Source organism: Argentina anserina, chromosome 6 (assembly GCF_933775445.1).
Source record: "Argentina anserina chromosome 6, drPotAnse1.1, whole genome shotgun sequence".
Lineage (NCBI taxonomy): Eukaryota > Viridiplantae > Streptophyta > Magnoliopsida > Rosales > Rosaceae > Argentina > Argentina anserina.
The window spans coordinates 37,085,151-37,098,086 of NC_065877.1; the positions used below are offsets into that span (position 1 = coordinate 37,085,151).

At 38.5% G+C, this 12,936-nt stretch overlaps 2 protein-coding genes across 3 annotated transcripts; both read left to right on the plus strand.

Moving 5' to 3' along the window:
* Positions 1-254: 254 nt before the first annotated feature.
* LOC126797620 (glycerophosphodiester phosphodiesterase GDPD1, chloroplastic-like) lies at positions 255-3,115 on the plus strand. The gene is made up of 7 exons (XM_050524287.1): positions 255-604; positions 685-866; positions 1,348-1,407; positions 1,510-1,791; positions 1,880-1,975; positions 2,066-2,262; positions 2,360-3,115. The coding sequence occupies exons 1-7, from the start codon at positions 508-510 to the stop codon at positions 2,598-2,600; spliced, it is 1,155 nt and encodes a 384-aa protein (XP_050380244.1). The 5' UTR covers positions 255-507; the 3' UTR covers positions 2,601-3,115.
* A 6,895-nt stretch (positions 3,116-10,010) lies between these two features.
* Positions 10,011-11,644, plus strand: LOC126799840 (uncharacterized). 2 transcript variants are annotated; one of them, XM_050527102.1, is made up of 3 exons: positions 10,011-10,719; positions 10,907-10,983; positions 11,090-11,644. In XM_050527102.1, exons 1-3 carry the CDS (start codon positions 10,353-10,355, stop codon positions 11,312-11,314), a joined length of 669 nt encoding a protein of 222 aa, XP_050383059.1. In that variant the 5' UTR covers positions 10,011-10,352; the 3' UTR covers positions 11,315-11,644. The 2 variants fall into 2 exon arrangements, with proteins under 2 accessions (XP_050383059.1, XP_050383060.1); XM_050527103.1 differs by having other exon boundaries at positions 10,016-10,719; positions 11,093-11,644.
* Positions 11,645-12,936: the final 1,292 nt, after the last annotated feature.

Consider the following 12,936-nt stretch of genomic DNA (forward strand, 5'->3'; position numbering starts at 1 on the left):
GAAACAAAACTAAATATTCCACTGGATATTGGATATTCCATTCATCCTCAACTTCGAGAAGGTGGTGCAAGAGAAAAAAAGAAACCTACCAGATGCCTCGGAGATATTTAACTCCGTTTTGAATTTCGGAACACGTGGAATAGTTATGGTCGTGCCAGAAAATTACACGACAATAGTTGACCGAAAGAAAGAAAGGAAGAAAATTTAGAAACGTTCGTTGTGAGTTTTCAAGTTTCAGAATTAGAAACCGTGGCAGCTTCTCCTCCTCCTCCGTCAAGATTTAACGTCGAGAAATAATGGAATATTCCGGGCATAATGGTGTAAAGGGAGAGCGAATATACTGAGGACAGATCCCGTCAAGTTTGGCGGGACTCGCGCATGACCTTGAGAAATATAAATAGCCCTCCCTCTCATTCTTGGATTTCAACAACAACAACAAGCTCTTTGCGTCCCCCCACCGTCCTTTTTATTTCCCCATCTTTGAAAATTAATTGAAATAAAAATATTATGGCTTTGAAGGCTGTCCATGTTTCCGACGTCCCTAACCTCGATCAGGTGCCGGCAAATGCCTCCTTGCAGCGTTGCTCCACCCGCATCTCCAAAGGTTCGTGTTTATTAGTAATGCTGAAATCTTCATGTATCAACATAACTGTGTGGATATTGATTTGATGTATTTGTGTTAAGGTGTGGAATTTGGCCTGGTGGCATCGAGAATACCAAAGTTTCTGGTGATCGGACACCGAGGAAATGGAATGAACGCTTTACAGTCATCTGATCGGAGAATGAGAGCCATCAAGGAAAACTCCATTATGTCGTTCAACACTGCTGCCAAATACCCTCTTGATTTCGTCGAATTCGATGTCCAGGTGAGACGCAGTTCTTTTTCTTGTTTTTTTGAATTTTTCTTTATCATTAGGAGGTAGGGGTTTTTTTCGGTATTTGCTTCTTGTTAACAAAGAAAAACTGGGTCGAAAGTCGAAACTCCGTCCGTCTGCCGCGTACGGCTTTGTGTTTGTCGACATGCGCGCATCAGCGTTGAACCTGGGCTCGTCAGTTTTTAGGGTATTTCAGTAAATTGAGTTGCTCTTTCTATTTTTGGGGTGGGAGACTAGAACATGGTTTAGGAAGTTAAGATTATCCAAATTCCAAAGTCCTCTGTTTCATGATTCTGTTTTGTGTTCGAATGGCTACTGATTATGTCTCCTTTTCTTTTGATTCTTGGGGGTCTTTGGTAAAGTTATGAAATTTGGGTTAAAAATTTCGAGTATGGAGATGAATGAAGACAGAAAGAAAAAGAAGGAAAGAAAAAAAATGAAACAGGAAAGTGAATATGGTGGCTTTTTGTAGGTAACCAGAGATGGCTGCCCCGTCATATTTCACGACGACTTCATCCTCACCGAAGATCAGGTACGCTCGATTGCTCTATGAATTCTTGTATTGCATCATTTGTATGTTGGCCCTCTCCTGTTTGGTTAGAATTTGGAGCTTAAAAGTTTGGTTGGATTTCAGGGAACTGTGTTTGAGAAGAGAATTACTGAACTGTGTCTGACGGAGTTCCTAAATTATGGTCCACAAAGAGAGGCAGGGAAGGAAGGAAAGCCATTGTTGAGGAAAAACAAAGACGGCCAAATTGTTAGATGGGATGTTGAAAATGATGACTCCCTCTGTACCCTCCAAGAAGTCTTTGAGAAGGTTCAACCTTCTCTTGGCTTCAACATTGAGATCAAATTCGACGACCACATTGTTTACCAGGAGGAATATCTCATACGCGTCCTCCAATCCATCATGAAAGTAGGTTTTCAATTTCCAAGCTTTAATTATAGTACGAAACTGAACCCTTTTGATGTGAGTACTAATCGAATCGGATGTTTGTGTATAGGTTGTGTTTGAGTACGCCAAAGATAGGCCCATTGTATTCTCCACATTCCAGCCTGATGCATCGATCCTGATTAAGAAGTTGCAGAACACCTACCCTGTAAGCATTTCTGCAGCAATGACTTTTGATACAAGCTACAAGAAACTCTTTGTCTGTCTTAGGATAATGAATTGATCATTATAATGGCAGGTCTTTTTCTTGACAAATGGTGGGAATGAGATTTACTATGATTTGAGGAGGAATTCTTTGGATGAAGCAATGAAGGTGTGCTTGGAGGGTAGTTTGGATGGTATAGTGTCGGAGGTGAGAGGTGTCTTCAGAAATCCTGAGGTGGTGACCAAGATCAAGGAGTCCAAGCTTTCACTTCTAACCTATGGCAAACTAAAGTATGTAAAGTAACCCTATTTCTGTGATAGTTGTTTGCATTGCCTGCTCGGTCTGATTTAGAATATTTGATGCTAATGTTGTATATTTCCATTGTAGTAATGTTCCGGAAGCTGTATACATGCAACACCTAATGGGAATTGAGGGAGTGATTGTGGATTTTGTGGAAGCGATCACAGAGGCAGTGTGTGATATGATAAAGCCATTTGCGGCGACAGAAGAAGACGGGGACAATTTGTTAGAAGGGGACGGGAAGATGCAATTGAAATCAAAGCCGCAGTTCTCCCAGAGGGAGCTTTCCTTTCTGTTGAAGCTCATTCCAGAGTTGATACGACTCTGAACGTTGATGCCATTTTGGGTTTGAGATTTTTCTACTGTTTAAGTGGGCATCAACCAAGATGTGCAGCCGGTCCAATTTGCTAATCAGCATCATCGTATATGCATTGTTGTACATAGAAATTGGTCACAGACGAAAAGGAAATTGGTCATGGAGGAAAAGAGTAATTACCTGCCAGCTTGTAATTTGTTTACGGGAGGAGCATACTTGTGGGTTTGTCTGTATCCTACACACACTTGTGTGTGTTGAATGGTGAATGATGAGTTTGATAAAATGTACGGTGGGTGTGAGATGTTTGTGTGTGGATGAAAGTGCTGATGCATTCCATGCTAGCAGAATTCTCCCATACTTGTATCGATTTGTAGTTTATTGTTCTTGTTTGGTTGATCGGGACGTAAGTGTACTTGGCACCTCTCTTAGATGATGTCTATTATTAGTCTTTTGTTTAATATCATGTACTTGGCAGTTGGCACCTCCGCTCCAACATCCCGATTAATTTGGAGTACCAATTTTCGTTACATGCATGAGGAACATGATTAATTCCCACAAAATTTGTTGAGTCTCCGTGAGAACATAGAAAATGCGTTGGAGCATTGCTCAAATTATGAGGCACGTTGTAGACCAAAACCCGGGGGATATTGCTCGATAGTACATAGAACTAGGGACGTAGAAGAAATATGAAAAGGGATGGAATGCGGTTCAAGAAATAAAATTAGCTAGAGGAGATTAGGATGAGCATCTAGCTAATACGCACTTTAATTGTGTGATCACGGGTTTGCCTATGAGTCTATGACCTCTCTCGTGATTCGCCTGCTCCACTTTCTTTTTCTAAATTATCTATAGTCTCCTCCTCCTCCTAACCACATTTCCGTTTTTTTTTGGTGGTTGAGTGATCTTGCATTCTAATTTAATAGCTCCATTTGTGAAGTGTTTGATCAGATTAGTGATACTAGAACATTTGGATTAATTCAGTAATGAGGCTTAAAATGACGTTCTAGTTGATGCTACGTAAGTACAATGCAAGAAAGAGATGCATGATGACAGCACTGTACTAAAACAAGAAATGGTGGTGATATTATTCTAGTGTTTGATCAAGATTTCGGATACTCTTTGCACAACAACTCTCAAGTTGGAGGCAAAAATGCGTATTTTGTTTATTACAGTTTAGCAACGCAAGAGCAACCACGGATAGGTTGTTCGGGCCAGTACGTAAATAATATTCGAGCTTGGAAAACTGCTAAATACATAACCAATTGAGTTAACACTAAAAAAAAAACTTAAGCAAAAGACTTTATAATTAATAAGCCACATTTGGAGGGATTTATGAAATTTTAAGAGGGTTGGTCACACTATTAGCACATTTAAATCACATTTAAATGTGTCCTTTGTTAAGTTTTTTTATAGTGTTAACACCACTAATTAACTAAATTATTTTATTTAATTTAACTAATTGGGTTTGTTGTGGTGCACCGCTGTATACATGTAAACAAGATGAGTGATCGCATGTCCATAGGTGCGGCGTGACATATTGAGTCACTGACATTTGAAGAAATTACCCCGGGAAGCAGGGGAGCTGCATAGTATAGTATGCGCAGTTGTATGGTAGAAATTTCCTAATTGATTCATGCATGCATGTTTTTCAGATATTAGAAGAACCAGTTTAATGAATCGATGATAATTTAGTTTAGTCTTTTGTCAAGTGATAATTTGCAAGCACAAAATTATGGGCATCCACAATATATGGTTGCGAATCTCAAAGCACGTATAATGCCAACTTCATGATCAAGACAGAGACCAGACTGTGATTTATGGAAGAACGTATTTTTATATATTTCGTGCTGTTTCTTTCAACGACCAAATTGAATTCTGAAATAATGGACGAAATTGATGTATGGTATGGTGTTCATCAATGTCGTTGTTTATTGTAAATTTGTAATCCTATTATCCTAATCTTAATTGCAATCAAGTTTCAACTCGAACCAGAGAGACAGAGAGTCTGTATTCTGAACTCGATCTGTATCAATCTCAACCCCATGCTACTGTAATTGGAATTTGAATATTGATTTGAAAGAATCACCAAATGAAGCATACACATTGAAAGTGTTGAGAGTATACATCCCACATGAGAAAATATGACATAGCATGTGAGTTTATAAGAATTTGTGTCACTTCATCCATTGTCAACTAGTTTTAGATGTGAAACTCAGATTACTTTATCATAGTATCAGAGCGGAATATCCACATCTACATGTAAAAGCCCAAATGGCCACACGGGCTCCACGTCACCTAAAATGTTATCCACATGTATGGTTTGAAAATTCGTCCACACGTGCGGGGGCGTGTTGAGAGTATACATCTCACATTGAAAAATGAGACATATCATGTGAGTTTATCGGAGTTTAGGTCACTCAATCCATTGCCAATTGATTTTAGATGTGAACTCTAAATCACTTTATCAGAAAAGAGCCCTCTAGTCCGTATAGCGTGCATAAGTGCATCACATACTAGATCGAGAAGTTAATCTACTATACATCTGATGCATGATATACATCATACATCTAATGGTTGACAACTAATATTATTTTTCTGACATCACTCATAAAACAATATTGACATTTGAATTTGGGATATATATCATGCATCAATGTATATTCGAATTTTCTCAGATCGAGTACCAAAAGCAAAATTACTTGAACTTTAAATTTTGGCCTATTTTAACATGCAAGTCCTGCTGCATTAGTAGTTTAGTATTAGCGGTTCTACATGCACGGTCGCCAAAATATGCAAAGTCCATCAAACTAAGTAAAATTAAAGCAAATGCTATTTGCATTTGCATTTCCAAAGGCAAGAGTGAGTTCCAATTTCTCATTCAGAAAAAGAATAGGATCAGAGGAACTGAATTGCTTCTATATATATATGCTTTGTTCTTCCCACGTACCTAGCTAGCTCAGCTCTTTATATTGTGATACTGAGCAACCTAAATGGGTTCATTTAATCTGTTCCTTCTCCTATCTTCTGTGAAGCTTATGCCCTTCGGTGAAGCTAGCTAGCTCGCTGAGTAGTAGTCAAGTTTGTAGTGAACGAAGAAGTGAAGATGCTGCCAGTTGGGTACCGGTTTGATCCGACGGATGAAGAGCTTGTGGTTCACTACTTGAAGAGAAAGGTCCATGGCCTCCCACTTCCGGCTTCCATCATTGCCGACTATAACCGCAACTACTACCTTGATCATCCCTCCCACCTACCAATGCCCCCAGCATGTAATTTACTATCAAGATCGATGTTGCGTTGGGCTTTCATTCAAATTCTTTAAAGGAAATCAATTAGTGTGTTAAACTTTTAATATGGAGTAAATTAAGAACTTTAAGATCTTATCTTTACTACTATAAAGCGAGCAGAAGAGTACCACCAAAATATGAACTGACGGTTGACAACGAATATTATTTTTCTGACCTCACTCACATAACAATATCGACCTTTGAATTTGAAATATATATCATGCATCAATGCATATTAGAATTTTCTCAGTATCAAAAGCAAGATTACTTGAACTTTGAATGTTGGCCTATTCTAACATGCAAGTCCTGCTGCATTAGGAGTTTAGTATTAGCATCCTCTCAAGTATTGAGCTTTGAGATCTTATCTTTATTTTGACTAGCATCCTCTCAGGTCTCGATCGCAGACTTCATTTAGGCCTTAGATTACAAAACCTTTACCCTTCTATCATCAGTTTCCCACAAATAATTTCATAGTATATATATACGCGAGCCTGTACTACTAGCTCGAACATTTGCCACCTTTGTTGCTTCCCCGCCCCATAAAAAGGTCTACCAGTTGTTAAGTTAGTTTAAGATCAGAGGCCCGAAAAGATTGATGAGTGGGAGAATGGCTGGAATGGTGATCGTAGCTTGATCTAGAGACAGTGACGGGCTTTGTACCCCGAAACGGGTTTCTAACAGAATTGTTTTTGAAGTTCATTTCAAAAAAGTTGATGGAAATTAAAGTGAATGATCTTCAATAACAATCTATACTGCCGACATATATGATCACCAACTTGCTAACATGGCACTCATAGTTATCACTGAAGAATTAAGCTATGGCTATGGCGGAAGCAAAAGTAGAAAGAAAGAGAGAACCTGAAACCTTTCACTTTAGCAAATGCAGAAAAGAATTCAATGTTACCAAACACACACACACAGAGCAGTATTTATAGCAAGAGAGACTTGCTAAATATTACAACACAGAATTAAAGACAAATCAGCAAATAGAAACTTAGAGAAAATCCAGCTCATGACAGGTCAGCAACATCTGCACTTCACATGCTTGAGAGCTCACATACTTGAATTAACCAGTCAACACCTCCCCTCAATCCCAGTATGGGTAACCAAACTGAGATTGTTGCAGTCTGCTGATCTTCTTGAAAACAGAACCTTGCTTCTTGGACTGCCAAGACATAGGACAACATCCCAAATAGACAATGAATCCAGACCAATTCCAAAGAGAGCAAGAACACATCCAATTGTCTCAGTTCCCATCTGTTAATGGCTGCAAGAGCAAGAATAATTCTAACAGTGCTATGTCTCACAACATGACTGAAACTCTCTTCATAATCAAGGCCCTTCTCTTGACTATAACCTTGATCCACAAGTCTTGCTTTGAATCTAGAAACTGAGCCATCATAATTTTTCTTGATTTTATAGATCCATTTACTGCCCACAATGTTCTTGCCTTCAGGACAAAGAACAAGAACCCAAGTTCCTTCTTTCTGTAAGGTTTTTATTTCCTCATTCATAGTAGTATCCCACTCAAGTATTCCAACAACCTTTTTAAAGAATTTTGGTTCAACAAACATTAATTCCTGAGGCAACTCATTCATATCAGCAAAATTCCCTTTATTTTCTGCATTTTCAACATTTTCTGCATTTTCTATATTTTCAGCATTTCCTACACTTTGAGTCACTACTGCACTGTTGACAACAACATTTTCAGCATTTCCATCATTTTCTGCATTTTCAATCACTACTGCACTGTTGATAACAACATTATCACCATTACTACCTTCTTCATTAACAACATTAGTACTCATTCCACCACCACAATTTTCAGCATCAATCCCACTGCCACTGTTATCTCCCCTAGCAGCCGGAAGAGGAGAAGCACTGACAGGCTGAGAACAAGACAAGACATGAAGCACATTTTTCAAATAAAAAACATGATTATCAGAGGCAAGATGAGTGGAGCCAATATTCTTAATACTCAAACCATCCCCATTACCAATAGTAATAGATTTGTTGGACTCAAAATTATTGAAACCAACACTGGCAATGTGACACTTTCTGTCACGATAACTGCACACAAAATCAGAATAGCACTCACTAACAACATGACCTCTCTTATCACAAATCTGACACTTATCATTACCACCACTTCGATTTTGATTATTAAATTTCTGCCTCTTACCATTCCATACACCCTCCTGCTTGTCACTCTCAAACCAAGTGTCATTTCCCTTGTCATTAGAAAAGTTGTTCTTGTAGTTGTCATTGCCTTTGGTTGCCATTGCAGACAAAGTGCCCCTTTGAACAGAGAACTGAGCATCATTATCTCTTTCTGTAGCAATAAGTTGAGCATGAAAGTCCTTGAGAGAAATAGGAGTATCTCTAGCTCTAATCACAGTTTTGATGTGCTGAAGGTACTTAATTATGGAATCAGCTCCCTTCTTAATGGTCTGTAAGTCTGTCTTCAGCTGTATGATGGTTGCACGAGACACAGAGGAGAACCTTTCTTGCAAATTAATCCATGCCTCCCTTGCAGACTTACATCCAACAATGATATCCATAGTGTCATCACTAAGAGTGGCCATAAGAAGACTCAGTAGGGCTTTGTCAAGAATCTTCCACTGTTTATAAGCCTAAGAGATCTCATTAGTGATACAACCATCATCAGAAAGAACAAACTTAGGAGACCACACATCAATGACATCAAAGAAGCCAAACATGTCATTTCCTTCAAGCACAGACTGAAATTGGAAACTCCACTTGATAAAGTTGGATGCAGCAAGTCTTACGGTGATAAAACTCAACAAAGAAGTAATCTCAGACTGTGTAAAAAACTTTGAATAGCTAGCATCATTATTCTGAGGCACATTCTGTTCAACAGGAGCCATGATTGCATTGAATTCTGAGTACTAAACACACTGATTAACTAATACTTTAACAATCAAGCACTTAAGAAAGTACTGAGCACTGAGCACATGAACAATAACACTGCACTTTCTAATCACTGAGCACTGCACTAATCACGCACTAAAACACTGAGCACTTGAACAACGACACTGCACTTTCTAATCACATAGCACTGCACTAATCACGCACTGAAAGACTGAGCACATGAACAACAACACTGCACTTTCTAATCACCTGAGAACTGCACTAATCACGCACTGAAATACTGAGCACTATATCTCACTATATCTGGATGCAAGACCTTAAGAATCTCATAACCATCATTTCTTCCTTTCAATCAAGAAATAGGCAACAAAGCAATCTAGACTACCTCACTTTATCTACTCAACCTTCTTCGCAGTCAACACAAAATCAACAAAAAATTAATACTAAGCAAGATCCAGGAAGTAGTCACAAATTGAAGATCCACCACAATCAAGCTAATACTTTACTCAAATACAGTATAGACTTGCTCAAACACCTTCTATTCTCAACGTATAAGTATATCTTTGCATAAAACTACACAGAATTCAGATCTAGATCAATCGTTTTAGAAATCAGAGTAACTAATCATATCGCACAATTCTATAAGCAAATCCATAGCTTCGAAAGTAATATCAGCTTAAGAATCACAAATATGAACATTTAGGGTTTATGAGACCACCACACTGAGCTTAACATAGCAAAGATGCGGAAGCGAACAACCATAGGAACAATTTAAAGCATCAGGATCAAGAGCCGAAGCTCTGATACCATGCTAACATGGCACTCATAGTTATCACTGAAGAATTAAGCTATGGCTATGGCGGAAGCAAAAGTAGAAAATAAGAGAGAACCTGAAACCTTTCACTTTAGCAAATGCAGAAAAGAATTCAATGTTACCAAACACACACACACAGAGCAGTATTTATAGCAAGAGAGACTTGCTAAATATTACAACACAGAATTAAAGACAAATCAGCAAATAGAAACTTAGAGAAAATCCAGCTCATGACAGGTCAGCAACATCTGCACTTCACATGCTTGAGAGCTCACATACTTGAATTAACCAGTCAACACAACTAGATTTCAGTAGCGGATCGAATCTAAAACACTATTTAAGACAATAATTAGGGTACCAAAACAGGAGGGTTATTATTAGCAACGCGTGCGGCTGTAGTTAGCTCAAATTTGGGTTGCCAATACGCAATGCTAATTATATCAACCGAAAACCTCGTTGGTTCCTTCATTTCATTTTTCTTCCTAGGTTAGCTATAGCTTTCTTTCTGCTTATCTTGTTCGAAAATTTACAATTTCAGTTAGGATCGTGATTAAGACCCTAATCGATCTGCCAGTGTCATTGCTTCTGGTTCTGGGCAGTCGATCGGACTAATGATCGCTGTCCCAGATTCCAGTACTACGTAGGCCTGCTCCATCTATCATCATTTTGATCGATTGATCTGATCTGGTCTGATCTGTTCTGTTTGTTTATGTCTCACCTCCTCCATCTTTAGAAACTACAAGTTGGAACACCCCGCAGGTTATCACTGCCAGAATGGGTTGTGGCATTTCCAGGTTTGGACGGAATAGTCCTGAGAGTGATAACCTTAGTTCCTCTTCTCAAAGTATGCCTCAGCCACAGCCGGAAGGGGTGAATTCCGCAGATGGGGTGCAGGAGCAAGAAGAATCAACGCCACCTTCACCGGAACCGGCACCGGCAGCAGTATTAGAAAGAGAAGAGATTGAGAGGATCAAAGTAAACCAACCCGACAGTAAGGAGGATGCAGACGAGGACAACAACAAACATGGTCATGAAGAGGCGGATGATAGCATCTTTAGATATCCTCGTTCCCCAAGTTTTAGGGAATATTGCACCGACCCTGAAATTCGATTTGGGGTTGACAGCAGCCCGGACAGCGATGGTGAGTCTACGAAATAGAGAGCCAGCTTATGAACATAATTGATCAAATGAAAAATGCATGTATATCGCGGAATTGCATTAAGGATCGACGTCCCTTTATATTTATAGTACGTTGTCATGAGAAAATTATTCTCACGGTTTATAATTGGAATGAATTACTTAAGGTGATCATACATTTTAATCTGCAGATGATGATATGGATAGTCATCGAACAAGTAGGAAGGTAAGCAAATCAACAGTGTCATCTCCGAATGCACAAGACAAGGTAATTGATTGACTTATATACAAGTACACATAACACATTTACAGTAATTATTGTAGAATGTAATTAGTTGCATGCCCTAATTAATCACTTATACTTGATAAACTAGCAGCTGGTGCCACAGTCAGGATTAAATGGTGAAACGGAGGCGAAAGATGACGGCAAAGGAAGACCGTCAGCGTTTTCATCAACGGGACTAAAAATAAGAAATGTGTTGGGGAACAAATGGGGGCGGAGCACCACGCAAGGAAGATCATTAAGATCCTACTTTCAAGTCTCCACTTGGCACAGACCCAGTTATTTTACTAAATCATCAGTTGCAAAAGCCGAATGATCGATCGAGATGCATTCTAATTAAGTGGCAAGAAATGCCTGCATGCAGACCCTCGTGCATGTCGCAAGAACCAGCTAATCTCAGCGGTGAGTACGACGTTCTAGCTAATTGGTTTCCTTTTTGCACATTCTGTCATTCAGTTCCCCTCTGCCCTGTCCTTGCTTTTGTATTGGATTAAATAGGTGTTTTCTTCCCATTTCTGTGTAAGCGGTTGTACGTAGTTGCCGACTTGCCTGTCCCTCTTTGAACCGGTTATGCTTCTCTTCTTGAGGATTGCCTAGCCTCTTATTAAAAGTCCAGGCTTTCCCGATAAAATAAGCCTTTGATCGATCGATCTCCCACTTTAATTACCGTACGTACATGCAGCTCGTCTCACTAGCTAACTAGTTTACGTACTGATATCCATGGTTAGTATATAACCCCCCTGCTCGATCAAGTACTAATTAAACACTGCGTTTCACCTAAGATTTATACATATATAATTATATATGTCTGATTGAGAAAGGTGGAAGGTGGCTAGCTGTTTGATTGGGAAATGGCTGCTGCTACTCCATCCTTGTCGTCTCTAATTTCTGGTCGTCATATATGTACGTCCTCGATGACTCTTGTTTAATTAGGATTATTTCCTAAGCAATTCGATTAACACATATATTCCGTTGTGGAGTGTTATTGCGTCGTCTATGCCTCTATGGTTACGTTAAGGCTTTATGTTCTCAGCTTTCTTGTATTAATCAGCCTGCTAACCTCATTATACTATAATAAAAGTACGCCTTTATGTATTGTTTGAACCTTGACTTGACTAACAGTTCCCTTCAAGCAACAATTATGCATGTCCTTGTTTTCCACTTCGGCTGCTCTAATTTTCTCTAATTTCCCACCTATTATTCAATTAAATTTCACATCCACTAATAGTATTCTTTTTTAGAAGAACATTCATTAATAGTATTATGTATTCAAGTAGAATTTAAGTGGACCAGCATTTATTATGTAATTTCAACCATTAATATTTATAAAATATTTTTAAAATAACAAATAAAAATATATAGATAATAAAATCTTACCGTTCATTTAAGCTGGTACAAGTGCACCTTGGTGCTTTGAATAAGCTCCCGAATTCTAGATCACATCTAGAAAATTTGACGCACATAGGAAAGGTACACCAAGATCACTTATTTGAAGTTTCTTCTTTCTCGGATTGAATAAAGTTTTTTGGTACCACGATGACAATCCTATATATAAATGCAATGCATTGTTATATGTTGAGCGCCAGCCTTGTGCGAAATCTAAAATAAGACATGATAGAAGAACATGATCTAAGAGAACTAGAGAAAATTAGAAGAAAAAAAAAGGAACTAAATCCAAGCCCGTAAAAATCGTCGTACAGAAAGCTTATATAGCTCAATTTAAGGCTAGATTAGGAGGATCCTGATTCCTCCTATAATTACATAATGACAATGTTATTTTTTTATATTTCTTTTCGTATTATCATACAAATAACTTATATATGACAATCGATGTATTGTAAGTTGAATTTACAACACGCAATTTGTAAAAGAGAGACTAAATGGTGTTGGGCTCGACAATATAATCTTATAATATGTGATTTTACTAAAAGATATAGG